This window comes from Polypterus senegalus, unplaced genomic scaffold (assembly GCF_016835505.1).
Source record: "Polypterus senegalus isolate Bchr_013 unplaced genomic scaffold, ASM1683550v1 scaffold_186, whole genome shotgun sequence".
Lineage (NCBI taxonomy): Eukaryota > Metazoa > Chordata > Cladistia > Polypteriformes > Polypteridae > Polypterus > Polypterus senegalus.
Window position 1 is genome coordinate 579 of NW_024382583.1, and position 21,915 is coordinate 22,493.

General features: G+C 44.7%; 1 protein-coding gene across 1 annotated transcript; it reads right to left on the bottom strand.

Annotated features, from left to right (window-relative positions):
• Positions 1-15,771: 15,771 nt before the first annotated feature.
• On the bottom strand, positions 15,772-16,436 carry LOC120521134 (histone H1-like). The gene has a single exon (XM_039742969.1). It carries the CDS (start codon positions 16,414-16,416, stop codon positions 15,823-15,825), a length of 594 nt encoding a protein of 197 aa, XP_039598903.1. The 5' UTR covers positions 16,417-16,436; the 3' UTR covers positions 15,772-15,822.
• Positions 16,437-21,915: the final 5,479 nt, after the last annotated feature.

The window sequence follows — 21,915 nt, forward strand, 5'->3', positions numbered from 1 at the left end:
AAAGGAAACTTTCGTGGTCAGACGTCAAAATTAATTTTTTTTTGGAAATCTGGGGCCATGTCACCCGGACCAAAGGGACAAGACAACCCGTTGTTTAAACTTTTAGTTCAAAGTCTGATCCTGAGGGTTTGGGGTTGAAGGGGTGGATGGGCAGCTTGATGTCTGGAAAGGGACCATCAATGCAGAAAATATATTCAGGGTTTTAGAAAAAAAGCTCCCATCCAGGCCATCTCTTTTGGGGAAAACCCCGCTTTTTCAACAAGATAATGCCAAACCTGCCAAAACACAACATCAGGCCTGGAGAAGGATCCGGGGTACGAAATGGCCAGTCGCGCCCAGACCCAATAGAGAAATTTGGGATCAAAAAGGGGAAAGGGGGAAAAAAGAAGGTTTTGATGATTGAACGAGAGGCCAAGACAAGAAGGGGAAAGCATTCCTATTTCTAAACTTAAAAACTGGTCCCCCGGGTCCCCAGACGCCTGTTGGGTTTGTAAAAAAAGGGGGAGATGCCACAGGGGTTCCCTTTTCCCCAATTTTTTGGGTTTGTTGCCCCTGAAATTCTGAATCAACATTTTTTTCCCCTTAAATGATACTTTTTCTCAGATTAAACTTTGCGGTTTATGTTCTATTCTGAATAAAATACGGGGGAATCCACATCATTGATTAGTTTTTATTCAATTTGTATAGTGTCACAATTTTTTTTGGAATCTTTTGTATGTATATATATATATATATATATATATATAAATATTATAAGGGAAGAGAGAAGAAAAAGGGTTTGGGGGTTTTTTCCGCCCTTATATTGTAAGACAACAAAAAAAAGGTAAAAATCAAAAACAAACAGTTCAATAAAGACCGACTCCGGCGTCGTTTTTTATTGGGGAGGGAAGTGGAGGAATGTGGAAAGGGAAAGGGGGAGGATGGGAAGGATGCGCCAGGGCAAGATGGGGGAAGGGGGCAATTTCAACGGTCATCCATCCCTTTGGGCAGGACGGTTTTTTTTTCCATGAGGAAGCAGAGGGAGAAAGTTAATCCCCCACCATTCCCTGGCGGGGGGGTTTTCCCCGGGTGCTGTCGAATCAACCCCCCTCCGGCGGCCCATCCCCAGGCCCAGGACCGCGGTCGGGCGGACTAACGGAGGTCGGAATGCGAGGGGGGCATCGGCATTGGCCTGAAGGGGCCCCCATAAGTGACAGTAAATTTTTAACGGTTGTAAGCCCGGGAAACCCACCTGGGACCCGATTCCTCTTTGTGCAGGGACACCCACAAGGCAGTGATCAGTCACGAGCGAACCTCGCGATTAATAGTACCAGGGGGTCCCCCCTTAATGGCCGGCCCCCCTTCCACTCCCCTGTCGGGCCCCGGTCCACGTTCGCAAGGCACCGGGTGCTCACACCATCGACCTTTTAAAGGCACCCAGGCCTGTGTCCGGGGCCGGTCGGGAGAATGGGGCCCCAAAATCGGGCGCCCGTAAACGGGTGCCTAGGGCCTTTCTTTAGTCACTAAACCCCGTGTTCTGCTTTGTGGGTCCACACCCGATAGGGGGCCCCTTTTTGTCAGGTCAGTCAAGGGGCCCCTTTTTCGGAGAAACAAACCGGGGTCCCCCCCAAAAGCCCCAAGCCTACCTGTTTCTTGGTAGGGGGGATTCAAGATGTTTTTCATTTTGGAGCTCTGTCGCACCCGCCTTGCCCCCAAAGGTAGTTTAAATATTTGGCCCCCTTTTTAATAAAAAAACCTTCCGGGTTGGGGGTTTTTTACCACGGGGACAGCGCCCCTGCGTAGATCCTCCCAGGTCCCGGAATAGTGAAACGCTATCCGGGTGGGCGGCCGGGACTGGTGGGCGCCACCATCTACCAGCGTTGAAGGCCCCGGGGCAGCCCAAATGGGAGACCTTGACTCCCAGTGCCCAAGTGCCCTTTTTTCCCTCATGCGAAAAGGTTTGCAAATCCCCTTTTTGTCAGCGGGTAGTCGATATCGAGCCGACCCAGCCGCCAAGGAGGCCAATGCGGGGATGGGGGGGGCCCAATTTGGAGATCTGATTCGCGCCTAAAGTAAACAGAACCTCCAGGAGCCGCCTGGCGGAGCGAGGACAATAGGGCGGGACCAGGGATTTGGCTCTTTTAATTATTCCATGTCCTTGCTTCCCCCAGTTCACCTCTCTGCTTTTGCCCCCGGAGTGGTGGGCCCCCCCGGACGAACCCCGGCCCGGGGGCTATATCTTCAATCAGCGCGCCCGGGGGTGACTCCCACTACCTCGGGATGGCTCGGGTGTTTGGGCTAACCCTGCCGCGTTTGGGGGTCAGCTTTTCCCCGGAAGGGAAGGGCAGTTGTGCTTGCAAAAGGAGAGGATTTTGGGGCTGGGGCTCCTCTATCTCCCGGGCAACAGGTTGACATGATAGATCCCCCCCCCCCAGGTTGGCTTTTTTCCAAATATCGCAGTCCTTTCCCCTTCCTTTAAAAGGCCCCGCCGTGGCGGCACCGGTGGGAGGGGGGAACAAAACCTGCCCCCCGGGCGAACTCCCTGAGGCGGAGTTGCGGGTAATACGGGCCGTGCTTGCGCACGGAGTCACGGCTCTTTGGGGGGGGCCTGATCTTTGTGAGTCGGTCGCGCGGCGCCCGCCTAAAATATTAGAGGAGGGAGCCTCGCCCCGTTCTTTTTGGATGTCGAGGGGGTTCCCGGGGCCCCCTTAAAAAACAAAAGGGGGGAAGCCCAGGGCCCTTTCCTTGGGGAAAAACACAGCGGGAGGTGGTCCCGTTCTCCCCCCGCTGCTATTTGGGGGGCATCTGTTAAGCCTGGTTTTGCACCAACCCGCCCGTTTCGGGGGATAGACTGCGCCAGGTGCTTTATCTGAATTTTGGGCCCCCTCCTTTGGGATCCCGGGGAAATAAAACTCCCCGGTCCCGGGGGGACTTTGGGTATGCCTTAAAAACAAGTTAACCAGTTCCCCGGATCTTTTAGTTTTGCGGGCGCAGGGGAAACCCCCTGGGACCCGGGTGGGGAAACCACCGCAGGATATACTTGTGGCCCGGGTTGAGGGCCCCCGGGGCCCCCCAAAACCCCCTATCCTTGGGGGTGTCCACGGGGGAAAAGGGGCTAGAGGGGGACGGGCCCCCCTAGGAATCTGGCGGGGCTGGGAGGACAGGTTGGCAGAACCGCGGGCCCCCCATTTATCCCAGGCCAGTAAAAGGGGGCTTAATCCCCTCCAGTGTTTTTTCCCCCGGTGGGCCCTAGGAGGGGAATCCAAATTCCCCCCCGGAAGGTGCAATTCGGAATCGCCTCTGGAGCCACCGGACAACAGATCATTTTTAAAAACAAAAATTTCCCGGGGTGGATCCGCCCCCGGCCCGTTGGGGGGAACAAGGGTTGGCAAAGCGCAGGGGGCATCATTCCCCGTCCCCCTTTAAAGGGGGCGGGGGGACCAAATTGATGGTCCCGGCCGGAGGGGTCTGGGGTCCGGGGGATTCCGGTAGTCCCCTTTTCCGGGGGAAATTTCAAGGTCCTGCCCCAAAAGGGCCCTTTTAGCCCGCCAACTGCCCTTGTGCAGGCGGGAGGCCGCGGGGGGGCCTTTTCCCCCATGACAAGATCCAACGAGGCCCGGAGCGGCGGATGGCTTTCCCTGATTCTTTTTTGACCAGTCTTGTCCCAGGATACGGGGGGGGGTAAAAAGGACCATTTTGGGTTGGTTCCCCCCTTCCGGGGATAGCAGTGAGGAACATTTACCGTCCCCCATGAAAAAAAAGGGAACCAAAAATGTTTCTTTAACCACGTTGGGGGGGCAAAGCGGAACAATGGTAAATTTGCCGCAAAAAAAGCCACCACGGCGCCATTTAAACACCACCCTTTCGACTCGCCAAGGGATGCGGGGGTCTACCCTCCCCGGGTGTCCCGCCAGTCCATAGGCCCGGGGGGTGATGGGGCAGTTTGGCGAGGGGGGTCTCCCACACCGAAAAGCCGGGGGGGACCCGCCTCTTTGGGTCTGGCTTCTGCAGCGCGGGGGGGCCGGGGGGGCGCCCCCCCGCCGGGGTTTCCCCCGAAAACCTTTTTACCCCGTAACCGCCAACTGCGCTTTCCGGGCCCGGGGGGTTTTCAGTTTTTATAGGCCCGGGCCCTGGGCAGGGGAAAGGGGATTGATTGCCAGGTTCCAGGGACCCGGCGACTTTCCCCCCGGTTTCTGGGGGGGCCCCCTTTTGCCCCCAACTTAACCCCGGGGGGCGGTTTTTTGGGTCAAACCCATTCCCCATTCGGGGTGCGCCCCGGGAAGCCGGGGGGCCAATATTTGCGAGGAGGGTTTAAATTTGCGGCCCCTCCTCAGGGAGGTTAATGGCGCAGCGGTCCTTTGGTGGGGCCAAATGGGGGCCCCGGACCCGGGGCCCCCGCCCCCTGGCCGCCCTCAAAATCCGGTGGCCGCGCCCCGGGGCCCCGGTCCCTAGGAGGCGGCTGCCCGGGTCTGGTTCCCCCCTGGGCTTCCACTAACCGGCCTTTGGGGCCTCCGCCCGGGGGGGGCTTTTCCGGGCCTGGCTGGGCGCATTCCCCCAGCCCGGGGCCCCGGGCCTGTCCTCCGATTCCGGGGTCTCTGTATCCGCCGCTAAGTTGTAAAGGGACCAGAGAGAAGTAGAAGGGTTTTGGGGGGTTTTTCCCCCCATATTTAAAAAAAACAAAAAAAAAGGTCAAAAAACTAAAAAAACATTTTATAAACGCCAGGAGGAAAAATATTTGATTCAAAATTTCGTAAAAAACCCCAAAAATTGGGGCAAGTAGCAATAAGAGGCTGGAAAAAAAAATTTGAGCAAACGGGGGGAAGACCAAAAACACTAATTAGGTCAATTGGCAAAATGATTGTAAAAAGAGCTTTCAGGTAGTGTCTCCGAAACCGAGGGGGAGGATCAACCCACAATTTGCGCAGAAAAATAGTGGAGCAATATCAGAAAGGTGTTACCCAGCAAAAAATTTCAAAAATTTTATCTATCATCACAACGTAAACATCATCCGATTTTGAGAATCTGGAACAATCTCGTGCGGGGTTAAGGGGAAAACAAAATGCCCGTGATCTCGGGCCCTTGAAATGCACCACAAACAGGAATGCTACTGTAAAGGAAAAAAAGGGGGGCTGGAATATTAAAAACCCATTCGGGAACACAATCCACCGTCCATCCCCCCCAGCTGAAACTTACGGGAAAGAAGAAGCATTTCTGCAAACCAAAAGCCGGGGCGTTACTGGGAAGGATCATTTAAAAGGGGGTGGAAAGGGAAGATTTCTGTGGTCAAAAAGTCATGATTCAAGTTTTTTTTGGAAAGGGGCCCCATTCATCCGGATAAAGGGACAATGAAAAGTTTTACGCATTCAAAAATCTGATCTTGATGGATGGGGTTTATGAGGCGGGATGGGGAGCTTGATGTCTGGAAAGGCAAAATCAATGCAGAAAATATATTCAGGTTCTAAACAAATTCTCCCCCCAGACGCATCTCTTTAGGGGCCCCATTTTTTAACAAGAAATAACCCATTCTGCATCAATCCAAATCATGGTTGGGAAAGGATCCGGGACTGAAATGGATCTGACCCGATCTTTCACCTATAGAGAACATTTTGGTCATAAAAGGAAGGTGCAAAAGAAAAGGCCCAAAGATTGAACAGTTAGAGGCCTGTATTAGACAAGAAAAGGGAAAAATTTTTTTTCAAATTGAGAAACTGGTCTCCCGGCCCCCCCTGTTGAGTGTTGTAAGAAGGGGAGATGCCCACAGGGTGAAAAAGGTTTCCCAACTTTTTGGGTTTTTTCCCCGAAATTTGAATCAACATATTTTTTTCCTTTAAAGATACATTTTCAGATTAAACTTTTTTTCGGATTTATGTTCTATTCTGAATAAAAAATCAGAAATTGGCCCTCCAAAACATTGATTCAGTTTTTATTTACGATTTGTATAGTGTCACAACTTTTTGGGAAACTGGGTTTTTTTATATATATATATATATATATATATATATATATATATATATATATATATATATATATATATATATATAAAAAAATATTTATATAATTAGATGATTAGCACTACATTTTTTCCATGATGCTTTCAGACGGGGCATTTTAGGGGACTGGGGGGAATTGATGGGTGATTGTGGGTAGTTGTTTTCAGTAAAAAACGTGCTTTGCATGTAGTAACCTTTGAGTCTTGACTTTTTTTTAATAAAAGTAAGCCCAAAAAGGTGGCATGACTTTCCCAAGATTTTTTAAAACTGATTTAACTGATTAGCCAGACTGGGACCCAGAAAGAACATTTTTGATATAAGTTTCTTGTAGTTAGTGACCTTTTTAAAGGCTTCCCCACAATGATACATTGCATTTCTTTTGACAATTTTTTTCGGCGGATGATCAGGGGGACTTTTTTTTACTTTTTATCCCTTTGTCCACTAACTCGGTAAAACCCAAATTTAAAAACCTCTCAAAGGGGAAGAAGCGGTTGCGCCTTTTGTGGGGAAAAAACGGACACCATAAAGAAACTGGGAAAAATGAAAACCCCTGCCTGTAGGAACAAGAACAACAAAGGGCTAGAACTTCCAGAAAAAACAATCCCCCTGGGAAAATGTCTGCTCTGTCCTTGCATATCATTTTTCCCTCCCCTAAGGGAGACCAGTCCACTATGTCATTAACCCTAAAACCCCCAATTTTTTATAGCTATGTAGCCCCCCCTCATCACTTCCGGGGAATTGCTCTGGTCGTTTTCCTTTTGGTGAAACCCAAAGCGTCAAATAAACTGTTCCTTGGTTTTGTTGATGCCCGGGGTCAAAAATTTTCTTTTTGCCTCAAAAACATGACCTGGGGCCTCATGTTATAAATTTTCTTTTAAAAACTTTCCCCGGTTTAAATTGCAATGTATAAAACCTACACTTGGCGTGAACCCCCGCCCTTTTTCCCGGTCCCTTTCCATACCCGGGGTCCGAAAGTTCTCCCCTTTTGGGTTTTTTTTGCAGATTTGGCGGCACCCAAAGCGTAAAAAGCAGTCTACTGTTCCTGTGTTGTTAACCTATTCTTAGTTTCCCACATCCCGGGGCGGCTGTAATCAAAAATACACTGAAATTAACCACATATGTTCATAAATTTTAAAGGGCACCTGTTTTGCAATCTTTTAAAAAATACTGTAAAATTTTTTTACAGAAGGGCCCAAAAACTATTCCACTGGCATGGCTGCTTTAAAAAAGGTTAGAAAAAGCGGTATTCTAAGATCATACTGATTTCTTGGCCCCATGATGAGGGCTGGCTTCAAAATTGGGGTTTTTAGATTTAAAAAGAGTGATCCCTCTTGGAGCTGTGGGGCTGAACTGGGCCGGCTTTAAAAAGGCAGACTTTGGGGGGTTGTGCCCCGTGCCCCTTTTTGAAAGGGTTTTTGTCCACCCCCGGGTTTTTAGCCACAGGAGCTTTTCAGCATGAACAGGATGACTGACCCGGTATTTCTCAGTCATCACTGGGTTGTGCCATGCCATCTGCATGGGAGGGTTTTCCCCCGGGCTTGTCAAGCAGATATATGGGCCTTTTACACTACCGTTGAACAGGCAAACATAAAAGAAAATTTCGCAAATGTCTGGTTTCCCAATGTAATGGGGGTCGACTGCACAAAATTCTATAATGGCCCCTTTCCCACAAAATTAATTTTTTTTAATGTAAATAGAAAGTATTTTCACTCTTTTCTTGTGCAAATCAACGGTAAAATTGCGAAAATCGCCTCCCACAAATTTTTGGGGAAGGGCCCGGCTCAACCCCGGTTTTCTTTTCACCCGGGGCCCCTAGTAGTGTGGGAACAAACTTGAAAATGGTGCTGTAGTGATGGCGGGCCCTTCCGGAAAAAGACAAGACATTTATTACCTTTTGAAGTTTACAGTTGTCGTTATTTTGTATGATTATCCATATAACATGTTTTTTCGGGGTGACGGGTGGCTCCTCACCCCCTCTCGCCAACCCACGGCTGAAAAAGAAAAACGTTAAAACCGGCCCTCCCTCTTGGGCGGGGGCGGTGGTAGAGGGGGACAAACGGGAAACAAGGGCCGTTGGCACTCCCGGGAATAAGACTGGTGGAATGCTGCTCTATAGTCCACAAAAAATTTTACTCGTGCAAGCATGTAGCATTCTACATAATATGGCACTCTTTTTGGGAACTTGCGGTCCCAAAAGGTTATGCGGTATGATAAACCCCTGAACCTGGACCCCAAATGCTCGGGCCCAATCGGACAGCATTACAATGTCAAATGAATGTAATTAACAGAATGAAAAAATAGGAAAACAGTTTGTGTTTATTTTTCAAAAATTAAATTTAAATTTTTTAGTTAATGTCACAATACTGCCCTGATATTTCATAGTTCTTTGGCTACACCCCGTTTTGCTTTGGGACATCTCCCCCGCACCCAGCAATGCTTTTTGAGGTTCTGGGGAACTGCATCAATTCGGCCCCAGGGCCAGGTGATAAGCCCACTTTTTTCGAGGAGGGGGTGTGTGAGCAGCCAGCGGAAAAAGATGGGTGGCACAAAGAAACACCATCATTCCCGGGAACCATGAAACTAAACTTGGGTTCAGCTTTTGGGCTTTGTCAAAAGTAAAAAAAAGTAATTAATACCTGTTTTGGCTTTTGCTTATTACCCCTACAAATTATTTACACGAGTATGGACCCATGGGTTCAAAAGAAAAAAAAACTCACGGCACCCCCGGATTGTCTCGAATCTCCCTCCCCGCTGGTAAAAAATTCGGCAATGGGTGTGTCCCCAAAATTTTTAAACTCAATGCTCAATCAACCCGTGAGCCCCGGGAGTTCAGAACCTCCTCAGGGGGCTTTTTTCCCAAGACCACTTCTTTGTTATTGGTCGGGTACAAATTTTTCTCTCCAGCACTCTTGACTGCGTCCCCATGCTAACCCCTCCTTTAGTTTCCTTTTTTTTTCAATGCCATTTCCCTAAGTTACCAAATAAAACATTTACCCTGGCCCCCTTTTTCCCTTTGGGAGGACCTCCATTTACTTTCCCGTTGAAGTTTTTTTTTTTTTTTTGGTTTTTCCAAAAAGTCGTTTTTTCTGGCGCTGAAGGTGGGGGGCTATTTAATGTTGATTTGCATATTCAAAGAGGCATTATTCGGGGGGGAGTTGGGGGGGGGGCCCAGTGGTGGCGGGCACCTCGTTAATTTCCCGCTGGGGTGGGTTTTTGTAACAAAAGAATGGGGGAATTGGGTTGAGCCCCAAATTCCTGCACCCGGGTTTTCTGCTGGGTAAGCACATTTTGGCTTTGTTTTTTACGTCTTTTAGTCGCAATTCCCCACAGTGTTATCCCCCGGGGCCCCCTTTTATTATATGTATAGCCCGGGGGTGTTCAGGGGGAAGAAATAAGGACACAGGCCCTGTTCCTTGTCGGGGGCTGCATTTATGTTTTTCATCCACATCAAAAACCCAATTTTCCTCGTTGTCACAAACGGGTTTTCTGTCAGACAGATAAAACCCCATTTTCAAGGACAATCGGGAGAGAAATACGGGGTTTTTGGAGGTGTAGATCATTGCCCAAAAAAGGGCAAAATACCCCCATTTTTACAACGGGGAAAAAAAATGTTACTTTCACATTTTTTCCCTTTTTTTCCCTTTAACTGTATTTCGGTGGAGCAACACAATGTTACATTATTAAAAAAAGAAAAACCTGCTACTTTACTCCTATTCGCAAAAACCCCATGCGAACTGCGAGACTGTGGGTACAGTGATATAAAAACTTCCACGGTACATGGTTCAAATGTTGGCCCAAACACAGTAGTACAGAGGTCCCCAAAGTCCTTCTGTTTTTTATTTTTGGGGTTCCTATTTTTCCCAGGTGGGCCCAGCATGTCAATCGAGTGAAACACGGGTGGGTATCTTCCAAAAGGATTTCTATTTTTCACCTTTGCTTGGCTCGGGGACCCCCGGCCTCTGTCCAAGTTTCTCCAAACCATCAAGTTGCACAAAAAGGGTGGCCCAAAAACTGGGGTTTAGATTATAATTGATCCCCGGGGGTTGGTTTGTGGGTTTGTTTTTAATTTTTTATTTTCTTAAGTTAAATGGATGGACCAAACAGGGGGTTCTATCATCTACCCTATCTATGTATCCAATGGAAAAGCTAAACATGGAAGCAGGACTTGAAATTTGGGTTTGGAGATGTCCATTTTTAAAAATGCAATTGTGTATTCGGTAATAAAAGGGCTAAATTTTTGGTTATCTAAGCTAACTGGACCCCATCAAAAGAAAAAATTTTTTTTCTATGGGCTTTTTTATTATAAAAAAATAATACAGTTTTATGCCCAGGATTTTTAAAAGGAAGTTTTTTTTTCTTTACAAGTGTCTGAAATAAACTGAAAAAAATTAAAGGTAAATTTTTTCTTGTTGGTGTGTTAATTTGATCTTGGGGGGAACCTCGGATTTTAAGTGGTTTTTTGGAAAAAATTACATAAACAGTTCTGGGTAACATTACACTCTCTTTTTAAATTATTGGGGCCCCTTCCCTTTTTTAAAAGGGGAACGAAAGTCACCGAGTATTAAAGAAATCATTGTTTGTCTTTAAAAGGGTGAAAAAGCTCGTCCTTTACCGGTTCCTTTTTTCTCCTTCTAAACCGTTTGGGTACTTTTTTTTTAATGATAGCACCGGTCTGCTAACAACACGTTTCCATCGTGTTCCGGGGTTTGGGCCCTACCCGTTTTTTTTTCCCCCTAAATTAGAGGGATTTTGTAGAAAAAAAGAAAAAACCCATTGAATTTCTTGTTATTTTGGCGGCGGTCTGCACGGTTCTCACCAGTCTAAAGGGGGCGTCTCACTGGAGACTTTTCCCGGAAACCCAAATTGTGTTTGTTCGAAATGGGAAACCGCTCCAGCGGGGCCCCCCACCGGCTAAATCGCCGAAAAAGGGGGCGCGAAAGGCCCAAAGACCCGGCCCTAGCGTCTCTGATTTGATCGTCAAGGCTGTGTCGGCTTCAAAAAGAGCGCCACGGGCTCTCGTTGGCTAGGGCTCAAGAAGGCTCTTGTCGCCGGTGGCTACGATCTGAGAAGAATAATGCCCGCGTCAAACTGTCCGTAAAAGCCTTGTGAGCAAAGGCTCTCGTGCAGACTAAAGGCACCAGGGCTTCTGGATCCTTTAAAATCAATAAGAAACAGTCAGAACCCAAGGTAAAGTCCGCCAAGAAAAAGGCGACACCGAAAAAGAAGCCGGTGGTGAAAAAGCCCGCTGCCGCCAAGAAAGTGAAGAAACCGGCAGCGAAGAAACCCGGGGCAGCCAAGAAAACTGCTAAGAAGCCTGCAGCAGCAAAGAAAGCCACCAAGAGCCCTAAGAAGGCGAAGCCGGCTGCAAAGCCCAAAAAGGCTGTTAAGAGCCCGAAGAAGGCTAAAGCAGCAAAGCTTAAGGTGGTACAAAGCGAAGACTGTAAAGAAGGCAGCACCGAAAAAGAAGTGATCCGTTTGTAGCGTCCGATAGCTGTACACGAATGGCTCTTTTAAGAGCCCCCACACTTTCGATAAGGGCAGATCTATGTGTAATGCGTTTTAAGGTCTGATAGCGCCTGTGCTTTCCCTGCGCGCCGTCGACGGGGGGGTTGGATATATTCACTTGCACTGGCGTGGAGACGGCAAGTTCCAGCGTTTCAAATAGTTGCATACAGTTTAAGGAAAGCACCGAGACTGTGCATAATGAAAAGAGGGTGGATGGAGCGGTTCCCTGAACACTAAAAGAGGGGCGTATTTGTATTTACTTGGAGTATTTATACACATCTTCTAATGTTCAATGTGAGAATGGCAGGTTTACCCCAAGGTATATTAAAAGGACTTTATCTCTTGGTAAAGAGCTTGTGGTGGCTCTGAAAAGAGCCTTTGTTTGTGGACTTCCGTAAATCAATGTTCTTAAGCGCGTTCTCCACGAATGCGGCGAGCCAGCTGGATGTCCTTCGGCATTATTGTCACTCTCTTGGCGTGGATGGCACACAAGTTGGTGTCTTCGAACAGACCGACTAAGTATGCCTCACTGGCCTCCTGTAGAGCCATGACGGCGGAGCTCTGGAAACGGAGATCAGTCTTGAAATCCTGAGCGATTTCTCTAAGCCAATCTCTGGAAAGGCAGCTTGCGGATAAGCAATTCAGTGGATTTCTGGTAGCGACAGATTTCTCTCAGAGCTACCGTGCCGGGCCTGTAACGGTGAGGGCTTCTTCACGCCACCGGTGGCAGGAGCGCTCTTACGAGCTGCTTTAGTGGCGAGCTGTTTTCGAGGAGCTTTACCTCCAGTAGATTTGACGGGCAGTCTGCTTCGTTCTCGCCATTTCGACAACTTTAACAAAAAACTACACACTCCGTAGAAATAGAAAATGAACAGAGAAACGCTTGCACGAAGCGCTTTATATTAAGATCTTCTCGCCTTCTGATTGGGTGAAACATATGGGGGCCGGGTTCTCTTTTAGGCTCTGCCCAGAAGTCTCCTTTCGATAGTTCATTTTAAAAGCTCGGCGCGCAATTTGAACGGTACTTTTGTTTCCGTCTCTTCATCTTTTAACGGCTTCTGCTGTCAGCTCTTCATAGAAAGCTAGCGTATTAAACGCCTTTTACTTGCCTTTATCGCTGTGATGTTTTTTTTTTCCAGCCAACCTTAATTGGAATGTCTTCCCTATCCATTTTATTTACGGCTATAACGCATTCAAAGAGCGCAGTCGAGAGAGAAAGTGAACACAATTGAGAGTACAGTTGTTAGATTAGTGACAATTTCTGAATATGAATTTAGGAAGAGATCTTTAGAAAGGAATGTGGAAGCGATTCAGAAATGCGCAAAGTACACAGTGTTCTCCTATAATGCTGGAGCATGGGAAAGGCGCTATATGAATAAAATGTATTATTAAGAAAAGGACAATCTGAAGCTTAAATCAATGTATTAAAAAAAAAGAAAAAGTGTTTGAAACTTTTTCTTCTTAATCCTTTCACATAATGAGTACTAGAAACTATTTTCAACATCACTTTAAATAAGGGAAAGAACATCCATCCATTTTTCAAACCCTCTTAATAAGGCTAGGGTTTAGCCATAGGCTGGAGCCTATCCCAGCAGTCATCAGGCACAAGTGAAGAAAAACACCTGGGGCCTCGGGTATAGAACCTGGTCACACTCGGGAGCGTGCATAAGCTGGGCTTTATAAAACATGGATTTGGGATTGAAATTGCCTACAGAAGTTACAGAAAGTTTTCAACCATCCTTATGTCCTACATGGACATTTTTGATTTTGGTATTTTAGTGACTCCAGGCTGTAGGACGATGAAGTTAATCGAAAATCTAATTTCACTACATTTCAATGACACATCAGTCACATTCTGGTGTCTTTCCATCCATCCATCCTAGGGTTGCCAGATTAGAAAATTAGAAATATGGGACACTCTTAATATCTCTCTCTATATTACACACCCAGACCAATATTATATTGTCCCTGAAAGGTCAGTTTGGGACAGGGGCCAAAATTATCAAATATGGGACATTTTCCGTATATAAGGGACATCTGGCAACCCTAATCCATCCGCACATTTTCTAAACCTGGTTGTTAAAACCTGAAAGGGACCTGCGATTATGTGATTTCTTCATGATTTACTTTGTAATATCAGCTCAGTTTCAACAAACAACTCCAAGTGGGCAGCTGTGGGACTTGGTGTATAAAACAGTCATCCTCATGAAAAATGAACAAATCCCTTTAATAATATTCAATTGAAAGATAACGTGTTTTTAAGTGTGCTTGTCTGCATATTTAACTGTGGCAAAATAAGGACTTTCCTATTTTTAAGAACTTAGGAAATGTACACACAGCATAGCATTTGGGTACAACTCAGTTAACTAATTTTAGAGTTAGCGAGTTTTCTGTTATGAATTTCCTTAATCAAATAGACAGATATCACTGGTTTGTTTTTAAAATATTTATTAAGAAGGATATGTGTGATGTGAAGGAGATTTGCTCAATCTGCCAAACACGCCGCAGCCATGTGCACTGCCGTTTAGAATCGCTCATTGCATTACTGACGATCTGTTTGCTGACAGGAGCTTTGTTCATGTGTGTAACAGAGGAGAATACCTTACACCAGTGTTACTCAGCAATGTTCGCTGCCGCCATTAAGTTCTGCCTTGGTGAATTGTGCACAATCGTCAGAGCAGAGGGGTTGATCGAGCACTAATATTGAAGTGATGATCCTACTCATTGCACTACAACCTAATTCCATTATATAAACAACAGCAACTTGTGACCCATCAGCGGTAGAGAAACATAGCTGTACTGTAGACAACATATTCAAGCTGAAATAACCTCTTTCATGTTAAATCTGAAACAGTGAACTAACCTGTATTTGAAATTGTTTAGAGTATTCCTGTATCTGTTTTAAGGATTGACAACGTGTAAGTGAGAATTGTTTTGGGAAAACAGATTATAGTGTGTCACACACGCGCGCATGGGAAACAGCTGAAGGGCCTAAACACTAGTAATTCTACGCCAGGCCAGGGGGTGGAGGAGTGTACTGACTATCTCTCTCAGTCCCTTGCAGACCTTTCCCGGGAAATCCCGCTTGTTGCCGGCCCCGAGGATGACGTCACTTCCGGGCATGAGGCTGCCACTCCCAGTTCCTGCACCGATGACGTCATTTCCCTTCCAGGCCTTTAAAACTGCCATCTTGCCTCAGTACAGGCAGGTCTGTTCTGGACTCTGACCTAAGCACATCGTGCTACTAAAAAACAAGTTTGTAGCTGAAAAAATATTATACGGGTGGCTGCCCCAACCCTTTATGATGTCTCTGAGTCATTCTTGTTACAAGTGTTTGTGGATTTATCCATCCATACATCCATCGTCTAAGCACACTTATCCAGGGCAGTGAGTTTCAGCAGCCTAACCTAGAAAGAAAATGGACATAAGCAGGAACATCCCCAGGACAGGGTGCCATTCCATCACAGGACAAACACACACACATTCATTTGGGCCACTTTAGCAATATCACTTCACCTAAACTGCATGTCTTTGGTTTGTGGGAAGAAGCCCGCACCAACACGGGGAGCACCTGGGACACTCTTCCACCCCAGGGATAGAGCAGATGATTGTTTCCTGTTGTGGAGGACACAGTGGTTAGTGCTTGCTAACTTACAGCTCCAGTCTCATGGGTGGGCTCGAAACCAAGACAGGAGGGAATTACTTGAATGGAGTTGCATCTTTTTCTCTGAATGCACTACATATTTTTATTTTATTTCTCCATTCAAAAGTCATGTGTGGTAGGTTCATCAAAAACTACAAACTCGAGGAACTTATAAACTGTCTAGGGATCACATCTTCTGACCAGTGCTGCCAGGCTACATTATGGCACTGAATGACCCCACACTGGATTAAAGGTTTGTAAAGTGAATGGAAAGATTAGCAATGAGAAATATTTTTATTATGGAGATAATGGATAATCATCTGAAGTGTCTTTCATCTTCCAGCCCTCAAACTAAAGCAGCACAAGATTAGAAGATGCGTATATAAATACTCCCAATAGAGATACGCTCTGCTTTTAATGTAGAGGGGAATCGCTCCATCCACAATCCCTGCCTTATGCGTATTCTCGGCGTTTTACTTAAACTGTATGCAACTATTTGAAACGCTGGAACCTGCCGTCTCCATACCAGTGCAAGTATAGAATAACCAACATCCCCTAAACATAAAAAGCCACGTAGACATGTCACAGTAAAGGCACAGGCACCATCAAACGTTAAAACGCATTAAAAATAGATCTGCTCTTCTCGAAAGTGTGGGGGCTCTTAAAAGAGCCGTTTGTGTACAACTATCAAGCGATGCAAACGGATCACTTTTTCGGTGCTGCCTTCTTTACAGTCTTCGCTTTGGCCACCTTAGGCTTTGCTGTTTTGGCCTTCTTCGGGCTCTTAACAGCCTTTTTGGGCTTTGCAGCCGGCTTCGCTTTTTTAGGACTCTTGGTGGCTTTCTTTGCTGCTGCAGGCTTCTTAGCAGTTTTCTTAACTGCCAAGGGTTTCTTCGCTGCCGGTTTCTTCACTTTCTTGGCGGCAGCAGGTTTCTTCGCCGCTGGCTTCTTTTTCGGTATCGCCTTTTTCTTGGCGGATTTCACCTTGGCTTCTGACTGTTTTTTATTGATTTTAAACGATCCGGAAGCCCCGGTACCTTTTGTCTGCACGAGAGAGCCTTTACTCACAAGACTTTTTACGGATAGTTTCACGCGAGCGTTATTCTTCTCCACATCGTAGCCACCGGCGACAAGAGCCTTCTTGAGCCCAGCCAACGAGAGCCCATGGCGCTCTTTTGAAGCCGACACAGCCTTGACGATCAAATCAGAGACGCTAGGACCGGTCTTTTTAGGCTTCGAGCTCGATTTCTTCTTTGGCGCTTTAGCCGGAGCGGGTGCTGCTGGCGCGGTTTCTGCCATTTCAAACAAACACACTAGGATTTCTCTGTAAAAGTCTCCAGTGAGACGCCTCTCAGCCGCTCATATTAGACTGGTGAGAACCGTGCAGACTCAAGCAGCGCGTTTCACGTAACAAGAGACCTGACGAGTGTGCTTTCTGTTTTCACAAAATCCCCATAATTTAGTAGGAAACAATCGGATAGATCAACCCCGAGACCACGAAACATCGAGGGAAACGTGTTGTTAGCAGATCTGGTGCTATCATTTAAAAAGAAGGTACCGCTAAACGGTCAGAAGGAGAAAAGGCACCGCCTAAAGGACGAGCTGTCACTCTTTACAAGACAAACAATGATTTCGTTTCGAATACTCGGTGACTGCACGTTCTTTCGAACTGGAAGCGCGCTGGAATAATAATAGAGAGATGTAATGTTAATGTCGAGAAGTGTTTATGTAATTTATCTAAAATCCACTTAAAATCCGAGGTCTCTACAAGATCAAATTAGCACACCAACAAGAGCAGTTTACCTAATTTTTGTCAGGCTTATTTCAGACACTTGTAAAGAAAATAACTTCCTTTTAAAACTCCTGGGCATAAAACTGTATTACGCTTCTGATAATAAAATAGGCCATAGAAAATTTTATCTTTAGACGGATCCAGTCTGCTACAGATAACCATACTTTAGCTTTGATTACTGAACATGACAATTGCATTTTTTAAATGAAAGACATCTCCAAATTTTAGATGACTAAATTCATTTCAGGCCTTACTTCCATGTTCAGCTTTTCCATTAAACAGATAGATAGATAGATAGATAGATAGATAGATAGATAGATAGATAGATAGATAGATAGATAGATAGATAGATAGATAGATTGGTCATATCTGTTTTAACTTAAGATAAGAAAGTGTAAAGATAGGATCGAAGACAGTCATACAATCCAATTACCCTGGAGATCAATTATAATCTAAACTTCAGTTTCCTGACCACCTTTAGTGCAACTTGATGGTTATGGAGAAACTAAAGACAGAGGCCTAGCCCAGAGATCCAAGCATAAGGTGAAAATAGAAACTTTGCCAGAAGATACTCAATTGTAAGCCACACTCAGATTGACATGCTGGGACCACCTGAAAACTAGGACCAAATAATGAAAAAGACATGAAGGACTTGTGTGACCTCTGTACTGACTGTGTTTGGAGCAGCATTTGAACCATGTACCATAGAAATATATATCAATGTACTGCTCCACAGTCTCGCAGTTCGGCATGGGATTATTGCATGAGTAGGTGTACTGTAGCAGGTGTTGTTTTGCAATGCTGAACATTGTGTTGTTCCTCTAAAATACGGTTAAAGGGAAAAAAGAAAACAATGTGAAAGTAACTTTTGTTTCAGTTGTACACATGAGAAATCTTGACTGTGTGTAAGACAATGATCTACACCTCCAAACCTGTATTTCTCTACAGAAGGTCCTGGAAAATGGATTATCTCTCCGACAGAATACAGTTTGTGACAACAAGGAGCAGTGTCTCTCATGTGGATGAGAGCATCAGTGGAGCCGCACAAGGAACAGTCCTGTGTCCTTATCTCTTCCCCATGGACACCTCGGACTTTACATATAATACCAGGTCATGTTTCTTGAGGCAATGAGAATTGTTTTTGACTTGACATCAACAAAACCAAGGAATAGTTTATTGATGTTGGTTGCATCAAAGAGGCTGAACGACCAGAGCACTATTTAGGAAGTGTATGAGGGGGTGCTACAAAGCTACACAAACTTGGGGATTCACATTAATAGCATGGTGGTCTGGTCTCGCAATACAGAGGAACCGTATATGCAAGGACAGAACAGACTTTTTCCTTAGGAGGCTGTTTTTCTGGAAGTTCTAGTCCTAGTTGTTCTTGTTCCCCGACCAGAGTTTTAATTTTCTCCCAGTTTCTTCATGGGTGCTCCGGTTTCCTCTCACAGTGCAAAGGCGTGCTGTTTCAGTTCATTTGAGAGGTTTAATTGGTTCTACTGAGTGGGAGAATGTCTGTGTTTGCCCTGCAATGGACTGGAATCCAGTCCAAGACTTGTTTGTGCCTTGTCACCCAAGGCTGCCGGGATAAACACAAGCTGCCCTACTTCCCTGATTTGAATAAGAAGGTTAGGAAAATGGATGGATGGATGGACAGTTGGAAAGATAACTGTGATCATCACAAGTATATAGCAGACAAAGGGATCAAATGTGCCAAAAGAAAGTCCTCTGCTCATCTACAAGAACAATTGCAGCAAATGCAATGCATCATTCTGGAGAAGCCTTAAACAGGTCACTAACTACAAGAAATTTACATCAAACTGTTCTGCTGATCCCAGTCTGGCTAATCAGTTAAATCAGTTTTACAGCCTTGGATTGTCATGCCACCTTGGTCTTACTTGATTAAAGAAAGTCAAGACTCAAACGGGTTACTGCATACAAAGCACGTTTTTTATTACTCAAAACAACTACTCACAATCACCCATCACTCCCACAGTCCCGTGATTTCCTGTCCAAAAGTATCATGGAAACTGTAGTGCTAATCATCTAATTATATAAAATTTATATATATATATATATATATATATATATATATATATATATATATATATATATATATATATATATATATATATATATATATATATATATATATATATATATATATATATAAACAGGTGCCGGTCATAAAATTAGAATATCATGACAAAGTTGATTTATTTCAGTAATTCCATTCAAAAAGTGAAACTTGTATATTAGATTCATTCATTACACACAGACTGATGTATTTCAAATGTTTATTTCTTTTAATTTTGATGATTATAACTGACAACTAATGAAAGTCCCAAATTCAGTATCTCGGAAAATTAGAATATTGTGAAAAGGTTCAATATTGAAGACACCTGGTGCTACACACTAATCAGCTAATTAACTCAAAACACCTGCAAAAGCCTTCAAATTGTCTCTCAGTCTAGTTCTGTACGCTACACAATCATGGGGAAGACTGCTGACTTGACAGTTGTCCAAAAGACGACCACTGACACCTTGCACAAGGAGGGCAAGACACAAAACGTCACTGCTAAAGAGGCTGGCTGTTCACATAGCTCTGTGTCCAAGCACATTAATAGAGAGGCGAAGGGAAAGACAAGATGTGGTAGAAAAAAGTGTACAAGCAATAGGGATAACCTCACCCTGGAGAGGATTGCGAAGAAAAACCCATTCAAAACTGTGGGGGAGATTCACAAAGAGTGGACTGCGGCTGGAGTCAGTGCTTCAAGAACCACCACGCACAGACATATGCAAGACATGGCTTTCAGCTGTCGCATTCCTTGTGTCAAGCCACTCTTGAACAAGAGAAAGCGTCAGAAGCATCTCGCCTGGGCTAAAGACAAAACTGCTGCTGAGTGGTCCAAAGTTATGTTCTCTGATGAAAGTAAATATTGCATTTCCTTTGGAAATCAAGGTCCCAGAGTCTGGAGGAAAAGAGGAGAGGCATAGAATCTACGTTGCTTGAGGTCCAGTGTAAAGTTTCCACAGTCAGTGATGGTTTGGGGTGCCATGTCAACCAATCAATCAATCAACATTTATTTATATAGCACATTTTCATACAAAAAATGTAGCTCAAAGTGCTTTACAAAATGAATAGAAAAATAGAAGACACAATAAAAAATAAACATAAGTCAACATTAATTAACATAGAATAAGTAAGGTCCGATGGCCAGGGTGGACAGAAAAAAACAAAAACTCCAAAAGCTGGAGAAAAAAATAAAATCTGTAGGGGTTCCAGACCAAGAGACCACCCAGTCCCCTCTGGGCAATCTACCTAACATAAATCAAACAGTCCTCTTTGTATTTAGGGTTTTCATGGAAGGACCTGATGATGATGGTCACGTAGACTTCTGGCTTTCAGTCCATCAATGTTGGTGCATCATGATGCTTTGAGTAGGTGTGGTGGCAGGCCGCCACCACAAAGAAACCGGAAAAAGAAACAGAAGAGAGAGTTGGGGTCAGTACGGATTTTAGAGCCACTGTGAATAGTTATTATGATGAATTGAACATACAGAGTATCAGTATTAAGTTAAAGTAAAGTTATAAAAAGGCCATGTTACAGTAATGTGTTTTCAGCAGTGTTTTAAAGTGCTCTACTGTATTTGCCTGGCGAATTCCTATTGGCAGGCTATTCCAGATTTTAGGTGCATAACAGCAGAAGGCCGCCTCACCACTTCTTTTAAGTTTAGCTTTTGGAATTATAAGGAGACACTCATTTGAAGATCTAAGGTTACGATTTGGAATATAACGTGTCAGGCATTCCGATATATAAGATGGAGCAGATTATTTAAGGCTTTATAAACCATAAGCAGTATTTTAAAGTCAATCCTGAATGACACAGGCAACCAGTGTAGTGACATCAAAACTGGAGAAATGTGTTCGGATTTTCTTTTCCCAGTTAGGATTCTAGCAGCTGCATTCTGCACTCGTTGCAAATGATTTATGTCTTTTTTGGGTAGTCCTGAGAGGAGTGCGTTACAGTAATCTAGTCTACTGAAAACAAAAGCGTGAATTAATTTCTCAGCATCTTTCAATGATATAAGAGGTCTAACTTTTGCTATGTTTCTTAAGTGAAAAATGCTGTCCTAGTGGTCTGATGAATATGCGATTTAAAATTCAGATTACAGTCAACAGTTACCCCTAAATTTTTACTTCCGTCTTAACTTTTAATCCTAGTGCATCAAGTTTATTTCTGATAACCTCATTGAATCCATTATTGCCAATTACTAAAATTTCAGTTTTCTCTTTATTTAGTTTGAGAAAATTACTATTCATCCATTCAGAAATACCAGTAAGACATTGTGTTAGTGTATGAAAGTGAGTCATCAGGTGCTATTGATAAGTACAGCTGTGTGTCATCAGCATAGCTGTGGTAGCTCACGTTGTAACCTGAGATAATCTGACCTAACGGAAGCATATAGATTGAGAACAGCGGACCCAGGATAGAGCCTTGTGGAACACCATATGGATATCATGTGTCTTTGAGATTTGATTACCACAACTCACAAAGAATTTTCTCCTGCCAGGTAGGATTCAAACCAATTTAAGACACTGCCAGAGAGGCCCACCCATTGACTAAGGCGATTTCTAAGAATATTGTGATCAATGGTGTCAAATGCAGCACTCAGATCTAAGAGGATGAGAACAGATAAATGGCCTCTGTCTGCATTTACCATAAGTCATTTACTACTTTAACAAGTGCAGTTTCTGTGCTGTGATTTGTTCTGAAGCCTGACTGAAATTTATCAAGAATAGCATGTTTATTGAGGTAGTCATTTAACTGCATAATGACTGCCTTCTCTAGAATTTTACTTAAGAAGGGCAGGTTAGAGATGGGTCTAAAATTTTCAAAGGCAGAGGGGTCAAGATTATTTTCTTGAGCAGGGGTTTAACTACAGCAGTCTTAAGACAGTCTGGAAAGACCCCGTATCTAATGACAATTTAACTATGTTCAAAAA